General features: G+C 42.4%; 1 protein-coding gene across 5 annotated transcripts in view; it reads right to left on the bottom strand.

The window, feature by feature from the left end:
• The window catches only part of LOC121573525 (kinesin-like protein KIF2A), a 48,882-nt gene extending 31,757 nt beyond the window's left edge, over positions 1–17,125 (bottom strand). For 3 of the 5 annotated variants that reach the window (XM_041885595.2, XM_041885603.2, XM_041885619.2), the window contains exon 1: positions 16,775–17,124. In XM_041885595.2, coding sequence (XP_041741529.2) covers positions 16,775–16,835 — 61 coding nt within the window. In that variant the 5' untranslated portion in view covers positions 16,836–17,124. Of the gene's footprint in view, positions 1–16,774 lie in introns of all 5 variants that reach the window. The other 2 variants (XM_041885588.2, XM_041885610.2) reach the window with 1 other exon arrangement.
• Between the last annotated feature and the right edge of the window lie 3,886 nt (positions 17,126–21,011).

Here is a 21,011-nt window from a genome sequence, read left to right as displayed (position 1 = left end):
AAATTCCACAAATTAACTTTTAACAAGGCACACCTGTTAATTGAAATGCATTCCAGGTGACTACCTCATGAAGCTGGTTGAGAGAATGCGAAGAGTGTGCAAAGCTGTCAACAAGGCAAAAGGTGGCTACTTTGAAGAATCTCAAATATAAAATATTTTTTGATTTGTTTAACACTTTTTTGGTTACTACATGATTCCATGTGTGATATTTCATAGTTTTGAAGTCTTAACTATTATTCTACAATGTAGAAAATCGTAAAAAATTATGAAAAACCCTGGAATGAGTAGGTGTGCCCAAACATTTGACTGGTACTGTATATCTACAGAAATAAGACAGATCCTGCTTCTGTTGCCTGTTTGAGTGTTTGTTTAATAGCCTACTGATTCCGTGAGTGCCAAGCCTCACGCAACGACATGTCAATTAATCAATTTTACAAATCTTTGCTTTGCTGTAATAAAGGCTTTACACTTTTTTTCCCGTTAAAACAGCCTCTCTGGAATTTATAATTTATTTAGTGTTGTTTACACTGTTCCAAATTGTCAGAAAAAAATACTTAATAATAATCATAATAATAATGCTCCTTTTTCTTGATCTTCTTATTATTACTATTATTATGATGAGCATTATAATAATAAGTAATGTCATTATCATTAGTAGGCTTAGTATATCAGCCTTGTATAACAACCATTGAGCTGTAGGCCTAAGAGCACATCCTGTTTAGTCTTAATACCGTAACTTACTTAGGACTATATTTCAATACTTATGTAGGTTACTGTATCAATCATTAATTTGTTCATGTCATCACACAGCATACTAGTCATTCATAATTTGAAATGCAATCAAGCATTTTAGTTTTAAAATAAAGTGAATAATTGAATAATTAGCTTAAACCATAAATAAACCGTTTCATTTCGGAAATTGCATTCACAAATGAATGCGACTGTTTTACAATTGCTGATGCTCCATATACTCAACTAGTCTCAAGAAGGCCAGTTTTATTACTTCTTTAAAATCAGCACAACAGTTTTCAGCTGTGCTAACATAATTGCAAAAGGGTTTTCTAATGATCAATTAGCCTTTTAAAATGATCAACTTGGATTAGCAAACAGAACGTGCCATTGGAACACAGGACTGATGGTTGCTGATAATGGGCCTCCGTACGCCTATGTAGATATTCCATTAAAAATCAGCCGTTTCCAGCTACAATAGCCATTTACAACATTAACAATGTCTACACTATATTTCTGATCATATTGATGTTATTTTAATGGGCAAAAAAATTGCTTTTCTTTCGAAAACAAGGACATTTCTAAGTGACCCCAAACTTTTGAACGGTAGTGTATATATACAGTGGGGAAAAAAAGTATTTAGTCAGCCACCAATTGTGCAAGTTCTCCCACTTAAAAAGATGAGAGAGGCCTGTAATTTTCATCATAGGTACACGTCAACTATGACAGACAAAATGAGGAGAAAAAATCCAGAAAATCACATTGTAGGATTTTTAATGAATTTATTTGCAAATTATGGTGGAAAATAACTATTTGGTCAATAACAAAAGTTTCTCAATACTTTGTTATATACCCTTTGTTGGCAATGACACAGGTCAAACGTTTTCTGTAAGTCTTCACAAAGTTTTCACACACTGTTGCTGGTATTTTGGCCCATTCCTCCATGCAGATCTCCTCTAGAGCAGTGATGTTTTGGGGCTATCGCTGGGCAACACGGACTTTCAACTCCCTCCAAAGATTTTTTATGGGGTTGAGATCTGGAGACTGGCTAGGCCACTCCAGGACCTTGAAATGCTTCTTACGAAGCCACTCCTTCGTTGCCCGGGCGGTGTGTTTGGGATCATTGTCATGCTGAAAGACCCAGCCACGTTTCATCTTCAATGCCCTTGCTGATGGAAGGAGGTTTTCACTCAAAATCTCACGATACATGGCCCCATTCATTCTTTCCTTTACACGGATCAGTCGTCCTGGTCCCTTTGCAGAAAAACAGCCCCAAAGCATGATGTTTCCACCCCCATGCTTCACAGTAGGTATGGTGTTCTTTGGATGCAACTCAGCATTCTTTGTCCTCCAAACACGACGAGTTGAGTTTTTACCAAAAAGTTCTATTTTGGTTTCATCTGACCATATGACATTCTCCCAATCCTCTTCTGGATCATCCAAATGCACTCTAGCAAACTTCAGACGGGCCTGGACATGTACTGGCTAAGCAGGGGGACACGTCTGGCACTGCAGGATTTGAGTCCCTGGCGGCGTAGTGTGTTACTGATGGTAGGCTTTGTTACTTTGGTCCCAGCTCTCTGCAGGTCATACACTAGGTCCCCCCGTGTGGTTCTGGGATTTTTGTTCACCGTTCTTGTGATCATTTTGACCCCACGGGGTGAGATCTTGCGTGGAGCCCCAGATCGAGGGAGATTATCAGTGGTCTTGTATGTCTTCCATTTCCTAATAATTGCTCCCACAGTTGATTTCTTCAAACCAAGCTGCTTACCTATTGCAGATTCAGTCTTCCCAGCCTGGTGCAGGTCTACAATTTTGTTTCTGGTGTCCTTTGACAGCTCTTTGGTCTTGGCCATAGTGGAGTTTGGAGTGTGACTGTTTGAGGTTGTGGACAAGTGTCTTTTATACTGATAACAAGTTCAAACAGGTGCCATTAATACAGGTAACGAGTGGAGGACAGAGGAGCCTCTTAAAGAAGAAGTTACATGTCTGTGAGAGCCAGAAATCTTGCTTGTTTGTAGGTGACCATATACTTATTTTCCACCATAATTTGCAAATTAATTAATTAAAAATCCTACAATGTGATTTTCTGGATTTTTTTCTCTCAATTTGTCTGTCATAGTTGACGTGTACCTATGATGAAAATTACAGGCCTCTCTCATCTTTTTAAGTGGGAGAACTTGCACAATTGGTGGCTGACTAAATACTTTTTTTCCCCACTGTACATACATACCACATACACACATCCTATATATTTTCCCTTTATTACTTTACAACCACACCACCCCTTCCCTAATTGGAGTAAACTAGTGAACAACAACGCTTAGGCCTCTACTTCCAGCTTATACATACTATATACATTTTATGGACGCAGTCAATTTTACAATAATTCTATTTTGCTTGTTTTTACTCCTGAACTTCCTCTACCCTCTAACTCTCCGATCATTTTCATGATGTCCATCCGGTTTGCTTCTATATGCCATATTGTGATGAGTACTGAGGATACGAAGGAATTAACAAGGTCAAGGTTTACTCAAACAATGACAAAGAGAATAAACAAAGAGAGTACATGACACGAAGCAAAACAATCACCCACAACATCCTAAGAACAGTCCAGGGCTAAATAGGGGTAGTGATTAGATGATGAGGTGCAGGTGCGCTGGAGGTGATTAGGGTGCGTTGGGTTTCCATTCCAGTGTTGCCGAGGTGGTGCTCTCAGACCGGTGGCTCAGTAGACAGGCGAATCAGAGCGCCGGGAGGAGACGTGGCGCATATCCTTCAAACCGTGCTCTTTCACAAAAGCTCTCAACCTATAACCTATATACTTATTATGGACACAGTATGCTTTACATTAGTTCTTGTTATTAGTTGTTGTCAGTTGTTATTAGTCCCAACCTTCAGCTCCATTCAACAACTCCCACCTATCTCTTAACCCTATCCATATTGGATTTCTATTTGCCATATCTTTTTCAACTGTACTGTGATGTTTCACAAAAGTTCTGAACCCTTCTATTCTGATTGATTGTACAGATTGTAAATTGAAAATAAATATTTTTGCTAAAAGTATTATTATATTATTGATCGATTGACTATGACTTTTCAGATCACCCAGTAGTGCTATCTGCAGGGTTAGCTCCAGGTAAATATTGCAATCCTTCCGCCATTCCTGGACCTTTGACTAAAAACAAGCTACAAATGGACAGTACCAAAACAAATGATCTAATGATTCTGTCTCTTCCGCAGCTAAATCTGCAGAGCTGGGAAGACTGTATCCCCCATTTAAATAACATTCTATTGGTAGCAAGAATTTGGTATAATAATTCTAACTGAAAAATTCTAAGTTTTGAATCTGGCGTCATTTTGCGTATCAGTTCATAAACACTATGCCACGGAATCGGTACGTCAGAAATCTCTTCCCAACTATTTTGCAATCTATATGGGATGGCTGTCAATCCTTTGACAGTCAATCTTAATTATTTAATCAAACAGTGTGCTTAAAGTATCAGACAAGCTCAGTGAATATAGTTGATTTGATTAAAACACATAGGATGTGTCTATATGTGGAAAAATACACGTTTAAAAATTTAGACCAAACGATTTGTCAAAAGAACAGATGACTCTTGGTCGACCAAGATTGTTGTTGTTGGGGACAGCCCAAGATTAATCAAAAGAAAACTAAAAACTAACTAGGCTTTTATCTGTGGATTAATTGTCAGAGTAGAGAACACACAATTTTGCATGACTCCAAATGGGTCAAAAATACTACAATGTTTACTTCCCAGGACAAATGAGCTAGCAACAACAAGCTAGCTAAATGTCCACGAATGTTGCGTGTGTTTTGACCTGACCTCAAATTAATATAGTTGGTTCACAGTTGGTTTGGGCATTTTAACCTGTGTGTCACGAACATGTCTGGTGGGGATAGACAAAATCAAAATGCACGTGCGGAGCCGATTTGGTCAAGGTGTCAGAAAGAACCTCAGTCACTGACTAGGAGGAACAACCATAGGGTAACAGACTAGCCCAAATACTGTGGGTTTAAATGTGACAAATAGCCTAACACTACGTTTTCTGTGAATGGAGCATCCGGTCTGTTCAGCTCTAAGAACACTCCTGGAACTCTGACTGTTTGCATCACACAACAATAAGCATGCAGAGAGGCCAGTCTGTTACATTATAGTCTATGGACTTACGCATCCATATTTTTAGTTCTTACAATTAGATGATGATGATGATGATACAGTACAATATAGCGTAGCTCAAACACGACTCCTCCATTTTTTAGCAAGGAAGTTAACCACCAACAACAACTGCTCCCGAGCGCCGATGACGTGGATGTCGATTAAGGCACATCTCTGATTCAGAGGGGTTGGGTTAAATCCGGAAGACACATTTCGGTTGAATGCATTCAGTTGACATTCAACTGACTAGGTATCCCCTTTCCCTATTCCCAATGGGCACAACTTTAAAGTACTGCAGGATAGAATAATCCTGCTTTCTCCCCAACTGCCTCAAAGCAGATGATCTAAAGTGGGCTTAAAGAGTAGACATTGTTTACCATGGTGGCCCACTTTAATGCTGAAACCTGGCTGAGTGGGTGTGTTGACACCTCCCATATGTTTAGTTGGGGACAGAGGGCAGTGGTTACACTGAACACCCGAATACATCAAGCTAGAGCGACTAACAGGAGTAATTCGGGTTAAGTGCCTTGCTCAAGGGCACAGACCAATTTTTCACTTACATAGCGCAGGGATTCGAACCAGGGACCTTTCGTTTACTGGCCCAACGCTCTTAACCACTAAGCTACCTGCCGCTTCCTTACTTAACTGACTCCTTACTTAACTGACTGCTGTCAGTTGGTCCAAAATGTCTCTATGGCATCTTTGAAAGACACTGAATGGGATAATTTCATGCATAAATGAGTACAATACAGTAGATAATCCACGCTAAAGATGAAATAGGCCTCTCTCTTATCCCATTTAAAGAGGGCAAAAAGTGTTTCCTGTCCCGGCTGGGCTTAAAATGAAGGCTGGTGCCAGATACACCCTGCTCAGTTCAAATTCTAGTAGACTAGACTGTAGTGTAAATGACAATGTCAAAAGTGAAATTGGCTCATATATAAACTATATTTAAAAAAAGACATGATAAATGTAATAATAGATAGAGGCTTAAAGCCTCATCTAACTACTATACTTTCACCACTTTTCCTCTCAGTCCTTCTGATAGTCTGCCATCATGGCACACAGTAGGCTATTTTGTGGTTGAGTGATGCCTCCATTCATCACAGAGCCCATCAGTGCCTTGCTAATGGCAGGACTAGACAATGAGGGAGGAGAGTATCCTGGCATATTCCAGAGAACTGCCTGCAACAGATGGGGGGGTGGTGGTTAATATGTTGAATCAGGCTTCGCCAGCCACCACCCCCCACAGAGAGGGAAATCCCTACCCACGATGACACAGACAGCTTGTACTACCTACGGACACTAGATAAGACCCACTTCCCATTCAGGCCTGGGGTCTAGGCCTAGCATATTGTTTCTGAGTACATGATGCACTCAAGAATAATGCACCAGTAAACATAAACACCCACATAAACCATAACAGTCCAACTTGCACACAAAAAATAAAATAAAAAAATAAAAATAAAAAATAACTTCACCCCTAGTTTCTATTTTTTTTTAATTTAACCTTTATTTAACCAGGTAGGCCAGTTGAGAACAAGTTCTCATTTACAACTGCGACCTGGCCAAGATAAAGCAAAGCAGTGCGATAAAAACAACAACAGAGTTACACATGGGGTAAAACAAAACATTAAGTCAAAAATACCACAGAAAATATATATACAGTGTGTGTGCAAATGTAGCAAGTTATGGAGGTAAGGCAATAAATAGGCTATAGTGCAAAATAATTACAATTAGTATTAACACTGGAATGATAGATGTGCAAGAGATGATGTGCAAATAGAGATACTGGGGTGCAAATGATAAATAACAATATGGGGATGAGGTAGTTGGGTGGGCTAATTTCAGATGGGCTGTGTACAGGTGCAGTGATCGGTAAGGTGCTCTGACAACTGATGCTTAAAGTTAGTGAGGGAGATAAGTCTCCAGCTTCAGAGATTTTTGCAATTTGTTCCAGTCATTGGCAGCAGAGAACTGGAAGGAATGGCGGCCAAAGGAGGTGTTGGCTTTGGGGATGACCAGTGAGATATACCTGCTGGAGCGTATACTACGGGTGGGTGTTGCTATGGTGACCAATGAGCTAAGATAAGGCGGGGATTTCCCTAGCAGTGATTTCTAGATGGCCTGGAGCTAGGAGTGGGCGATATACCGGTTTGATAGTAAAAACCGGTATTGTGCCGCGCCATGATATGGATTTAGCAATATCATGGATACCGCGATTTATTCAGAATTCATAAATTCGAATTTTGCATCAATATTTTTTTGTTCCAAATTTCAACTGAGTGATAGTACTAAGTAGCTACATCTTTTTTTTATTTTTTTTATCCAACCTTTCTTGGTTCTTACGAATAAAAGAATGTATGTTAATATGTTGACCTATTTTTATGAGCGCACGTCGCATGCACTTGTTGCACGCATGTAGTGCTAGCAACAAAGAAGTGTGCAGGCAGCTGCAGTTAGGAGGCAGGTTAACTATTGGGGGAAAACTTTACAATCCAGGATGAGCGAAAACACAGAAATTGATGTTGCTCAAGAGCAGGAGGATAAATTGGTTAAGAAGAAAGGGGGCACCTCTGTTGTTTGGAACTGGTTTGGCTTTAAAATCTCCGACCCCGACCAAAACACTACCCTATGCAAGTTGTGTCGTCGTGTTGTCTTAGCAAAAGGTGGAAACACGACCAACCTGTTCAATCACTTAAAAAACATACATGTCCGTGAGTATGAACAATGCACCAGAATGCGTGAGACAGTAAGCCCAGGAGCTCGCCCGAAGACAAGCCAGACTCGCACTCAACAATCAATTATATCATCATTTGCTGCCGGTACTTGCTATGAGAAGACGAGCAAAAAATGGATAGACATCACAGCTGCGATTACAAATCACATAGCGAAGGACATGGTACCGATTCAAACTGTGGAGAAAGAGGGGTTCAGAAAGTTGATTCAAACTCTGGACCCAAGATATGAGATCCCGAGCCGCAAATATTTTAGCCAAAAATGCCTGCCACAGCTTTACACAGAATGCTGGGACAGAGTTTACAGTGAGATAAATAACATTCCATTCTTCTCCACTACTGCCGATCTATGGTCAAGTCGTACCACAGAACCTTATATAAGCCTCACAATCCATTACATAGACGGTGACTGGAAACTGAAAAGTAAGTGCCTACAGACGTCTTATTTCCCAGACGACCACACCGGGGAAATAATTGCAGGTGGGCTGAGGGACATACTGTCGTCCTGGGGATTAAAAGAGTCGCGTCAAGTTTGTATGACGACCGACAGCGGATCGAACATGATCAAGGCATTGCAGCTGAACAAGTGGGCAAACCTTGGATGTTTCGGACACAGGCTGCACAATGCTATTGGTAAGTTTCAGGACTGTAGCCTAGGCCTACCCTGTATGATGCTTATTATTAAGAAAAAATACAGCTCACATCAGCCATGTACCGTAGGCTAAATCTAAGCACATCAGATTTGTAAAATGTGTAACAGTTGAATGTAAATGCCGTAAATCCTCAAACAAAGATTAAAAGTTATATTGTATTGTGATTTCTATATAAAAATGCATTATTATTAATTATTATTGTATTGTGATTCGATTATTTTTCACCCTATTATTTTGATTTCTTATTCCCAATTTCCAGAGAGGAGTGTCCAAAACGCTCCCGGGCCACAGGGGTGTGCGATTTCCCGGGCCACAGGGGTTTGCAAAAAGGTGGTTAGCACGTTCTCATACAGCTGGAAAAAGCAGAAGGCCCTGATGACAGCACAGAATGAACTAAGCCTGCCCCTGCACAAGCTCATCACAGAATCTCCGACAAGGTGGGGATCTCGTCTGAAAATGATGGAAAGAGTCCTGGAGCAGGAAAAGGCCATTACACAGGTCCTGGCAGGGGACAAAAAGACACGGCACCTTGTACCTACCTGGCAAGACATCCAGGTCTTGGAATCAGTCACAGCAGCACTGAAGCCACTCCAGGACTTTACAGATGCCCTGTCAGGAGAAGCGTATGTGAGCGTGTCCTATTTGAAGCCTGTCATCAATCTGTTAAATGCAGAGGTTCTAAATCTGAGCAAGGACGATACAGAACTGACCAAAGAGATCAAGATCAAGGTTCTTGATTACTTGAATAACAAGTACACTGACCCTGCAACAGATGAGCTGCTCTCCATGGCTACCTTTCTAGATCCAAGGTTCAAGACCAGGTACATGTCCGCTGAGAAACTGGAGGACATTAAGGTATTTATTCATTTGTTCTTGTTTTATTGCTTCAAATGTAAAGCACTTTGGGCTGCATTTTATGTATGAAAGGTGCTATACAAATAAAGTTTAATTATTTTCATTTTTTAAGGTGAGAGCTGCCTCAGAGACCGAAGCCCTCCTGGTGGAGAACACAGCCCTGGGAAAATCGTCTCTTGCAGAGGATCACACTGACAGGGAGAAAGAAGCTTCCACTGCTCATCAATCAGGCAAGAAGCCCAAGAAGAGCCTTGGGAGCTTCTTTAAGCAGACCAGCAGTGCACCTGCCTCATGTTCAGAGAGGCAGATCATTGAGCAAGAGCTGAATAGCTACATTCTGGCAACGGCAGCAGACAGCGAGTCTGATCCTTTGGAGTGGTGGCGATTTCACGGATCTAATTTTCCACGTGTGAGTTGTCTGGCAAAGAAATACTTATGCATCCCTGCCACAAGTGCCCCCTCTGAGAGGGCATTCAGCACTGGGGGCAATGTGGTGACATGTCACAGGGCAGCACTAAAGCCAGAAACAGTCAACATGCTGGTATTCCTGGCACGGATCTTGTGAAGAAAGTTCTAGTGAAGATTTGTTGATATTGTTGATAATTGATGGTTGAGGCTTGAAAGGTTTAGTTTCAAACGGTTAGTTTTTTTACATATCTACGGACCGTAGCCAAAACAAACACACGTATTTGAATTTGTAATTACCTTATTTTCTTTATCTCCTGTTATTTTTTATTTAATTTTACTTAATATCTAATTTATATATATATATATATATATATATATAGGCCTACCTACCTCATGTTTACGGAATGCATGTTTGCACAATACAAATAAAAACTTTTCAGGTCCATACGGTCCAATGCCTCACTCTTTCTGGTTATATAAGGTTCAAATACATATTTTTCCTTAACTAATATAATTTAACCAAGAAGGGATATTAAAATGTGATTCATATTTTTTTACGTCATATATCGTGATATCATATCGATATCGTCTGGACAGTGGAAAATATCGTGATATGAATTTTAGCTCATATCGCCCACCCCTACCTGGAGCCAGTGGGTTTGCCGACGAATATGTAGTGAGGACCAGCCAACAAGAACGTACAGGTCAGAGTGGTGGGTAGTATATGGGGCTTTGGTGACAAAACGGATGGCACTGTGATAGACTATATCCAATTTGCTGAGTAGAGTGTTGGAGGCTATTTTGTAAATGACATCGCCGAAGTCAAGGATCGGTAGGATAGTCAGTTTTACGAGGGCATGTTTGGCAGCATGAGTGAAGGAGGCTTTGTTGCGAAATAGGAAGCCGATTCTAGATTTAACTTTGGATTGGAGATTCTTAATGTCAGTCTGGAAGGAGAGATGGAGGCTACTGAAGGAGTGTTGTATGGCATTGAAGCTCGTTTGGAGGTTTGTTAACACAGTGTCCAATGAAGGGCCAGATGTATACAAAATGGTGTCGTCTGCGTAGAGGTGGATCTGAGAGTCACCAGCAGCAAGAGCGACATCATTGATATACACTGAGAAAAAAGTTGGCCCAAGAATTGAACCCTGTGGCACCCCCAGAGAGACTGCCATAGGTCCAGACAACAGGCCCTCCGATTTGACACATTGAACTCTATCTGAGAAGTAGTTGGTGAACCAGGCGAAGCAGTCATTTGAGAAACCAAGGCTATTTAGTCTGCCAATAAGAATGCGGTGGTTGACAGAGTCGAAAGCCTTGGCCAGGTCGATGAAGACGGCTGCACAGTACTGTCTATTATCGATCGCGGTTATAATATCGTTTAGGACCTTGAGCGTGGCTGAGGTGCACTCATGACCAGCTCGGAAACCGGATTGCATAGCGGAGAAAGTACGGTGGGATTCGAAATGGTCGGTGATCTGTTTGTTAACTTGGCTTTCAAAAACTTTCGAAAGGCAGGGCAGGATGGATATAGGTCTGTAACAGTTTGGATCTAGTGTGTCACCCCCTTTGAAGAGGGGGATTACCGCGGCAGCTTTCCAATCTCTGGGGATCTCAGACGTTACGAAAGAGAGGTTGAACAGGCTAGTAATAGGGGTTGCGACAATTTCGGCGGCTAGTTTTAGAAAGGGTCCAGATTGTCTAGCCCAGATGATTTGTAGGGGTCCAGATTTTGCAGCTCTTTCAGAACATTAGCTGTCTGAATTTGTGTGAAGGAGAAGCGGGGGGGGGGAAATGGGCAAGTTGCAGCGGAGGGTGCAGAGCTGGTGGCCGGGGTAGTGGTATCCAGGTGGAAAGCATGGCCAGCCGTAGCAAAATGCTTGTTGAAATTCTCGATTATTGTACATTTATCGGTGGTGATAGTGTTTCCTAGCCTCAGTGCAGTGGGCAGCTGGGAGGAGGTGCTCTTATTCTCCAGCTCTTATTCTCCAGTGTCCCAAAACTTTTTGGAGTTAGTGCTACAGGATGCAAATTTCTGTTTGAAAAAGCTAGCCTTTGCTTTCCTAATTGCTTGTGTACATTGGTTCCTGACTTCCCTGAAAAGTTGCATATCGCGGGGGCTATTTGATGCTAATGCAGTACGCCACAGGATGTTTTTGTTCTGGTCAAGGGCAGTCAAGTCTAAGGAGAACCAGGGGCTATATCTGTTCTTAGTTCTGTATTTTTTGAATGGGGCATGTTTATTTAAGATTGAGAGGAAATTACTTTTAAAGAACAACCAGGCATCCTCTACTGACGGAATGAGATCTATCCATCCAGGATACCTGGGCCAGGTCAATTAGGAAGGCCTGCTCGCTAAAGTGTTTTAGGGAGCATTTGACAGTGATGAGGGGTGGTCGTTTGACCGCGGACCCGTTACGGACGCAGGCAATAAGGCAGTGATCGCTGAGATCATGGTTGAAAACAGCAGAGGTGTATTTAGAGGGTAAATTAGTCAGGATGATATCTATGAGGGTACCCATGTTTACAGATTTAGGGTTGTACCTGGTAGGTTCGTTGATAATTTGTGTGAGATTGAGGGCTTCTATTTTGGATTGTAGGATGGCCGGGGTGTTAAGCATATCCCAATTTAGGTCACCAAGCAGTACGAACGCTGAGGATAAATGGGGGGCAATCAATTCACATATGGTGTCCAGGGCACAGCTGGGGGCTGAGGGGGGTCTGTAGCAAGCAGCAACAGTGAGAGACTTAGTTCTGGAAAGGTGGATTTTTAGAAGTAGAAGCTCAAACAGTTTGGGCACAGACCTGGATAGTATGATAGAGCTCTGCAGGCTCTCTCTACAGTAGATTGCAACTCCACCCACTTTGGCAGTTCTATCTAGACGGAAAATGTTGTAGTTGGGGATGGACATTTCTGAATTTTTGGTGGCCTTCCTAAGCCAGGATTCAGACACTGCTAGAACATCAGGGTTGGCGGAGTGTGCTAACGCAGTGAATAACTCAAACTTAGGAAGTAGACTTCTGATGTTAACGTGCAGAAAACCAAGGCTTTTATGGTTACAGAAGTCAACAAATGATAGCTCCTGGGGAGTAGGAGTGATACTGGGGGCTGCAGGGCCTGGGTTAGCCTCTACATCACCAGAGGAACAGAGGAGGACTAGAATAAGGATACGGCTAAAGGCTTTAAGAACTGGTCTTCTAGTGCGTTGGGTACAGAGAATAAAAGGGGCAGATTTCCAGGCGTTGTACAATAGATTCAGGGCATTATGTACAGACAAGGATATGGAAGGATATGAGTACAGTGGAGGTAAACCTAAGCGTTGGGTAACAATGAAAGAGATAGCTTCACTGGAGGCACCGATTGAGCCGGTCTCGGCGTGTATGGGGGGTGGAACAAAGGAACTATTTGAGGCAGTTTTAGAGGGACTTGGGGTTCTACAGTGAAATTGTATAATAAGAACTAACTGGAACAGCAATAGGCAAGGCATATTGACATGGGAGAGAGGCATAAAGCAATCACAGGTGTTATTAGAGAGAGCTAAGACAACAAATGGTAATGGCGATAAAGTTTGGGCTGAGGCTAAACAGAATAAACAGGACAGGATACCGTGTAAAGGAACAGTCCAGCAGGCATCAGCTGTGCAGCTGAGTGATCATTAGGTCCAGTGAACAGCAATAGGTGAGACCGGGAGCAGTTTGAATGGCTGCTACAGCACAGGCGAGTAGGAAGCACAGCTGTTGATTGCGTGTGCTAGCGGGCCGGGGCTAGCAGATGGATCTTCGTGGTCGTCGCAACGGGAAGCCTGTTGAAACCACAGACGATTACGTCGGCAGACCAGTCGTGATGGATCGGCAGGGCTCCGTGTCGACTCTAGGAGGTCCCGTCCGGTTGACAGAGAGGTAGATAGCCGGGAGATGTGCTTGACTCAAGGCTGATTAGCCAACAACAACGTTCATTTGGTTGCAGCTAGCTAGTTGCGATTATCCAGAGTTAAAGATCCAGTGATTCCGGCAGAAAATCCGATGTTCTGGGTGAAAACCACTAACGGTGGCTAATAGCAAGTAGCTAGTTAGCTGGCTGGCTAGTTTCAACTGGAGATTCTAGATAAAGGTGAGTAAATAATAGAATCCGTTCCACATTGAGTGAGGCGGGTTGCAGGAAAGTATATTTAGTAGAAGGATGAAAAGTGTGATAGGGAAATATATACGTAAAATACAAAAACAAATACAAAAAACTGGCTATTTACATGGACACACAAGAGAACACGACCGCACTGCTACGTTATCTTGGAATCAAGTAATAGTAATCAGAAGGATTTTACGGTTACTGCATGTTTTGCTGCTGTGCTATATCTCATCCCAGGAGGGATCCGTCTCCTAGGAGTGTTTACCCGGTTTGGCTGCCTGGACTCAGCACAGTACAGCAGACAGTATGGAGCGGATGCAGGCATCCAGAGACGGGCAAATGGCAAAAGCAGCCCCTTCCTCTCCCTTATAACAAATCAGTCTCAAGCTCATCTAGGGTGCACTGCAAAGCTACTCCATGTTACCAGATCAAGTTGATCTGAATATAAAAGCTGTGAGTGCTAGTCAATTATGTGTATGGTGCTAGTCAATACAATTTATTTTTTATTTTTAATAACAATAAAAAAGAGGCCATCAGGCTGGTTGTCATGGTTCTTTTTACCGACAGCTGCCTGCTATACCTCTGTAATATACATGGGTAGCTTGATAGCTAGCTAAGTGTCTCAGTTTCAGACCATCAGTAACGTTACTTGCCTAGCTGACTAAACTCCATAGTGAAGGAAGTTTCTGATGAACTTCACAACTTCCTTCACTGGGGAGTTTAGTCAGCTAGCTACTACTCGCCCAACAATTATCTGCAGTAGCAAGATATTGTATTGGGAGATCATATCAAAACCCTGCTTGATAATACCCACCAAACAACCTACAGTTGAAGTCGGAAGTTTACATACACCTTAGCCAAATGCATTCAAACTCAGTTTCACAATTCCTGACATTTAATCCTAGTAAACATTCCCTGTCTTAGGTCAGTTAGGATCACCACTTTATTTTAAAAATGTGACATGAATAATAGTAGAGAGAATTCTTTATTTCAGCTTTTATTTCTTTCATCACATTCCCAGTGGGTCAGAAGTTTACATACACTCAATTAGTATTTGGTAGCATTGCCTTTAAATTGTTTAACTTGGGTCAAACGTTTCAGGTAGCCTTCCACAAGCTTCCCACAATAAGTTGGGTGAATTTTGGCCCATTCCTCCTGACAGAGCTGGTGTAACTGAGTCAGGTTTGTAGGCCTCCTTGCTCGCACACGTTTTTTCAGTTCTGCCCACACATTTTCTATAGGATTGAGGTCAGGGCTTTGTGATGGCCACTCCAATACCTTGACTTTGTTGTCCTTAAGCCATTTTGCCACAACTTTGGAAGTATGCTTGGGGTCATTGTCCATTTGGAAGACCCATTTGCGACCAAGCTTTAACTTCCTGACTGATGTCTTGAAATGTTGCTTCAATATATCCACATAATTTTCCTTCCTCATGATGCCATCTATTTTGTGAAGTGCACCAGTCCCTCCTGCAGCAAAGCACCCCCACAGCATGATGCTGCCACCCTCGTGCTTCACTGTTGGGATGGTGTCGTCGGCTTGCAAGGGGTCCCCCTTTTTCCTCCAAACATAACGATGGTCATTATGGCCAAACAGTTCTATTTTTGTTTCATCAGACCAGAGGGCATTTCTCCAAAACGTACAATCTTTGTCCCCATATGCAGTTGCAAACCGTAGTCTGGCGTTTTTATGGCGGTTTTGGAGCAGTGGCTTCTTCCTTGCTGAGCAGCCTTTCAGGTTATGTCGATATAGGACTCGTTTTACTGTGGATATAGATACTTTTGTACCCGTTTCCTCCAGCATCTTCACAAGGTCCTTTGCTGTTGTTCTGGGATTGATTTGCACTTTTCGCACCAAAGTACGTTCATCTCTAGGAGACAGAACACGTCTCGTTCCTGAGTGGTATGACGGCTGTGTGGTCCCATTGTGTTTATACTTGCATACTATTGTTTGTACAGATGAACGTGGTACCTTCAGGCGTTTGGAAATTGCTCCCAAGGATTTCTGAGGTCTTGGCTGTTTTCTTTTGATTTTCCCATGATGTCAAGCAAAGAGGCACTGAGTTTGAAGGTAGGCCTTGAAATACATCCACAGGTACACCTTCAATTGACTATCAGAAGCTTCTAAAGCCATGACATCATTTTCTGGAATTTTCCGAACTGTTTAAAGGCACAGTCAACTTAGTGTATGTAAACTTCTGACCCACTGGAATTGTGATACAGTGAATTATAAGTGAAATAATCTATCTGTAAACAATTGTTGGAAAAGTTACTTGTGTCATGCACAAAGTAGATGTCCTAACCGACTTGCCAAAACTATAGTTTGTTAACAAGAAATGTGTGGAGTGGTTGAAAAACGAGTTTTAATGACTCCAACCTAAATGTATGTAAACTTCCGACTTCAACTGTATGCATATAGCTAGTCGTACTATGACACAATGCTAACTTTACAATAAGTTTAACAACCAGCCTGATCTCACCTAAACAAAAAAACACATGATCAAAGTAAGTTAGTTAACTAGAAATGTTATTAAATATACTTTTAGCTAACTAACGTTAACCTCTTATCTGTGATGTTATCTAGCCAGTATCGTTAGCTACTGTAGCTAGTTACCTAGCCACTCAGTGTTTTGAAGCAAACAAGGACACCTGGCTTTGCTAGGTAACTTACCTTTGCCATCTAACCAGAAAACGTATATTGCGTTACCTTTCGCAACCAAACGTTATTTAACTAGCGGCGGGGCTTTGGTTATCTAACTAGTGTGTTAACCAGAGCTGTGACCAACATAGTTACTGTAAAGCAGCTAACGTTAACTAGCTACTCTAACAGGTTAACTACACTACTAAGTCTAAGAACCCATTTTAACTAGTTTAACTAGTCAGTTTGAATGTGCATTTTGTCGTCTAGGTAGAGAGCTGATTGACGTTACATAGGCCAAGTTGCCTAGCTAGCACAGCCACCCCAACTTTGCAGCTGCTCAGCTTCAACGGTTGCCGTGTGTTCAGCACAGCAACACAAAGCTTCTCAAACTCCCAGCGAGGGAAAAACCAATCGAGACCTGAGAAATGACATACGAACGTAACTTACCATCGCTTCGCTTTATTTCAACGTACACGGCGACGACGATTTTCCCAAAACTACCTGCCATTCTTCATTAGTGTAGAGTATCCTGAAAAATTGACTTCTTATGTTTGAAATAAATCTACTTTGACCGGGAGAAGCATGGAGCAGCCAGCCAGAGAGGGAAATAATGGATTCCACTAGTTACCACAGCCACAAAGTCAGAGTAGGATAAATAAATAAAAATTATGGGGGGAAAAATGTGCTTTTTGGTATTCCTTTAGGGTTAGGTTTAAAATCACATTTTAAGAAGATACATTGTAGAAATGGGCGGGGATTTTTACTAGCGACGACCGGAAATAAGTGACCAACCCGTGTATGCTTCTTCTTCTTCTTCTGTGGATTTTATATGGCGGTTGGCAACCAACTTTAAGGTGCATTACCGCCACAAACTGGACTGGAGTGTGGACCAGAGACAGTGATGGTCTAAATCCTACCCAATAATCTTGTCTCCCCAAGGAAACGAAAACATTTACATAATTAAATATTACACTCCCTGAAGATTTCCCCAGCTGTTCACTTAATCCTGGCTCTTCAACCCCATTACTCCTCAAATCTAATAACAATCGCACCCTTTCTCACACATATTTCTGGCACTGAAATAGAACATGTTCAACTGTCTCCATCTCTTCCTGACAATGATCACACCTCCCAGTCAGATGTTTCCCCACCAATTTCAATGTACTATTTAGCCTTGTGTGTCCCAGTCTCAGCCTTGTGACTACACTTTCCTCCGTTCTCTCTCGGCCTGAGGACCTCCCTGCCCCTACCTTTTCCTGGATCTTATACTTACTCTCCCTGTTCCACAACTCTTGCCACTTATTTTTAACCACTGTTCTTATTAGTCCCTTGGCTTCTGCTTTACTGATTGACAATTCCATCTCAACATTAGGATGTTTAAGAGCCTGCTTGGCAATAATATCCACTTCCTCATTCCCCTCTACTCCCACATAAGCTGGTACCCAGAGGAACATCACAAATATCCCCATCTGTTTCACCCTATACAAACACTGCAAAACCTCATACAATACATCCTGTCTGCTCTGAGACACACATTAATTTAAGCTCATCAGTGCTGCACAGGAGTCAGAGCAGATGACTACCCTGTCTGGCCTCATCTCCTCCACCCACTCTGCAGCCAATAGTATGGCCAACAACTCCATTGTGTAAACAGATAAATGATCCGTTGCTCTTTTCGTCACTGCCACCTTAAACTCTGGAACACTAAAAGCTGCTCCTATCCTCCCTGTTTTAGGGTCCTTAGATCCATCTGTGAATATATTCAAGAAAGCATAGTATTGTGTTTTTAAATATTCACTTACAACTGAATATACTCCTTCCTCAACATCTCTTACCCTCTCAAGCAACCCTAGATCTATCACTGGTTGAGGGAGAAACCAAGGTGGGATAGCAGGAAGAACCACAGAGGGGCTAAACTCCATCCCAAACAACCCCATCTCTCTCGCCATGCAATTGCCTATCCACCCAAAGCTTGTATTCAGATTGTGTTCATGTTCCCAGCGCTCTAGGAGCACCTTTTTTGTAGGATGTGTAACCTTATGTCCTTGTAGATTTACCCAATATGTAATGGCTAGCTGATGTCTTCTTAGCTTTCACTGCATCTCTCCCAAATCTACCTGCATCGCTGCCACTGGGGAGGTCCTGAGTGCTCCACAACATATTCTTAGGGCTTGGGCCTGGATAACATCTAGCTTTTAAAAATATGTCTGAGCTGCTGATCCATATGCTATACTTCCATAATCCATTGACGACCTTAACAGCGCTATATATATAATTTCCAACGCCATTCTATCTGCCCCCCATTCCATTCCTGACAAGCAACGCATCACATTCAATATTTTCTTTCCTTTGACAACTACTCTGTTAATATGCTCCGCCCATGTAATTCGAGTGTCAAACCAGACCCCCAGGAACCTAAACCCTCCCAAGATTCCTTCCATACATGTTCAAGTATATTTCCTACCCAATCTTCCTTCTAGAAAAAACAGTCTTGTGTTTTCTCAACTGAAAACTTGAAGCCCCACCTGAGGGACCACTGCTCTACTTCACTAATCGCTTCTTGAACTCTTCTGATTGTATGGGTAATATTTCTCCCTCTCTTCCACAGTGCTCCATCATCCGCAAACAGTGATTTCCCAATATCAGGTCTCACCTGAGAGAATACATTGTCAATCATAATGGAGAACAACAATGGACTAATGACACTTCCCTGGGGGGTACCATTCTCCACCTCATAGCTTTCTGACATAGAGCTCCCCACCCTCACTTGTATTGATCGCCCAAAAAGAAAATCCTTTATCCAGTTAAAAACCCTTCCTCCAACCCCCATGTTATCCAGCTTGATAAATAGGCCTTCCTTCCACATCATATCATAAGCCTTCTCTACATCAAAGAAAACGGCTACCACCACCTCCTTATTTGCCTGTGCCTTCTGTATGACTGACTCAAGACACAGTACAGGATCCATCGTTCCCCTGCCTTTCCTGAACCCACTTTGATCTGGTGACATTAGTCCTTTACTCTCCAGAAAGTATATTAGTCTTTCCATTTTCATCCTTTCCATAAATGTACATACATGAGATGTCAACGCTATCGGCCTATAGCTTGAAGGACTAGTAGGGTCTTTCCCAGGTTTCCGTATTGGCACCACTACCGCCTGCTTCCAACCTCCAGGCAGTTACCCTTCCTGCCACACCTTATTGTAAAGGCCCAATACTTTCCCCATTGCAGTGTCACTGAGATGAGCCATCATGATGTAACACATCTCATCCTTCCCAGGAGATGTTACCCCAGCTTTAGCTAATGCTCTCTTCATCTCAGCCAATGTAAAAGGGCCATTCAATGTATCCCCCACCATCGTTCTCTGATCCAGGACCCCCGGATGTTCTCCTCTGACCCTCTCTCTCCCACTCTGCCCCTCTTCTGTCAGATTATTTGAGCAGTGCACCTTCACAAATGCCTGGGCTAACAGCTCTGCCTTCTCCATTTCTCTCACTGCAACAGTCTCCCCACTTTTCAGCACAGGGAGATCCCAATCTCTTCTGACCCCACTCATCCTCTTAATCATCCCCCATACCTATCCTACAGGAGTGGTCCTGCCTATGTTTCCACAGAACTGGCACCAATACTCCCTCTTAGCTGTCTTAATGATCCTCCTTACTACTGCTTGTGCTTGTTTATACTGAATCAGGTGCTGGTAATTATGGGACCTTTTTAACATTCTGAAAGCCCTGTTCCTACACTTCACTGCTTCTCTACACTCTTCAGTCCACCAGGGAACAGCGTTACTCTTTCTCCCCCCTGTACCCATGGGTATCACCTGCCTTGCGGCTCCTACTATTGCTCCTCTTATTCCATCATTGACTGTTTCTATATCTGAATTAAGATCTACCTGAGACAGCTCCTGTTCACTCAACTCCTGAAACTGACCCCACCGACCGTGTATGTGCATGCTCAAATGGTTAATAAAGGAGAAATGCCTTGTGAGGTGTCAAACTGAGACAACTTCACAATCCATACTGCTGCACAACATAGCCTGGTCGCAGATCAGTTTGTGCTCTTGCCAATGCCAACTCCATTGCTGTGTTTGTTTGGCATGACAATGAGTGACAAGGAGTTGGCATGATAGCACACAGAGAGAGACTGGCACTCAGGCTATGCACAAGCATTCTGTTAACATCTGACTCCAGTCTAAAGTGATTTGTTCTTGCAATCATGTTTCAGGCATATGACATTTCAGATTTAGATATAATTCTTCAGGTACTTTTTCAAAGTAAACTATTTATCTTTACTGTAGCTCAGGTTCTTCCAGTGTGAAGTAATTGGTAGCTTGGTAAACTATTGTCAGAGTAGCGTCCCCACCACTGAGAGTCAGAGAGTCAGTGACTAAATAATGATACAGTCAAGACAATACAAATGGCCAAAAAATAGGCCCTGTGTAGCTCAGTTGGTAGAACATGGCGCTTGCAACGCCATGGTTGTGGGTTCGTTTCCCACGGGGGGCCAGTATGAAAAAGTATGAAAATGTATGCACTCACTAACTGTAAGTCGCTCTGGATAAGAGCGTCTGCTAAATGACTGAAATCTAAAATGTAAATTTAAAACATGATATTTTAGGCTAACGGGGGGAGATCCTAACCTCTTGATGATTGGTGTTGTACCAAAGTCAGAGAAAACATCCCCA

Source organism: Coregonus clupeaformis, chromosome 18 (genome assembly GCF_020615455.1).
Source record: "Coregonus clupeaformis isolate EN_2021a chromosome 18, ASM2061545v1, whole genome shotgun sequence".
Classification (NCBI taxonomy): domain Eukaryota; kingdom Metazoa; phylum Chordata; class Actinopteri; order Salmoniformes; family Salmonidae; genus Coregonus; species Coregonus clupeaformis.
The sequence above is the reverse complement of the archived record's forward strand: the minus strand, read 5'-3'. Positions and strand labels throughout refer to the sequence as shown.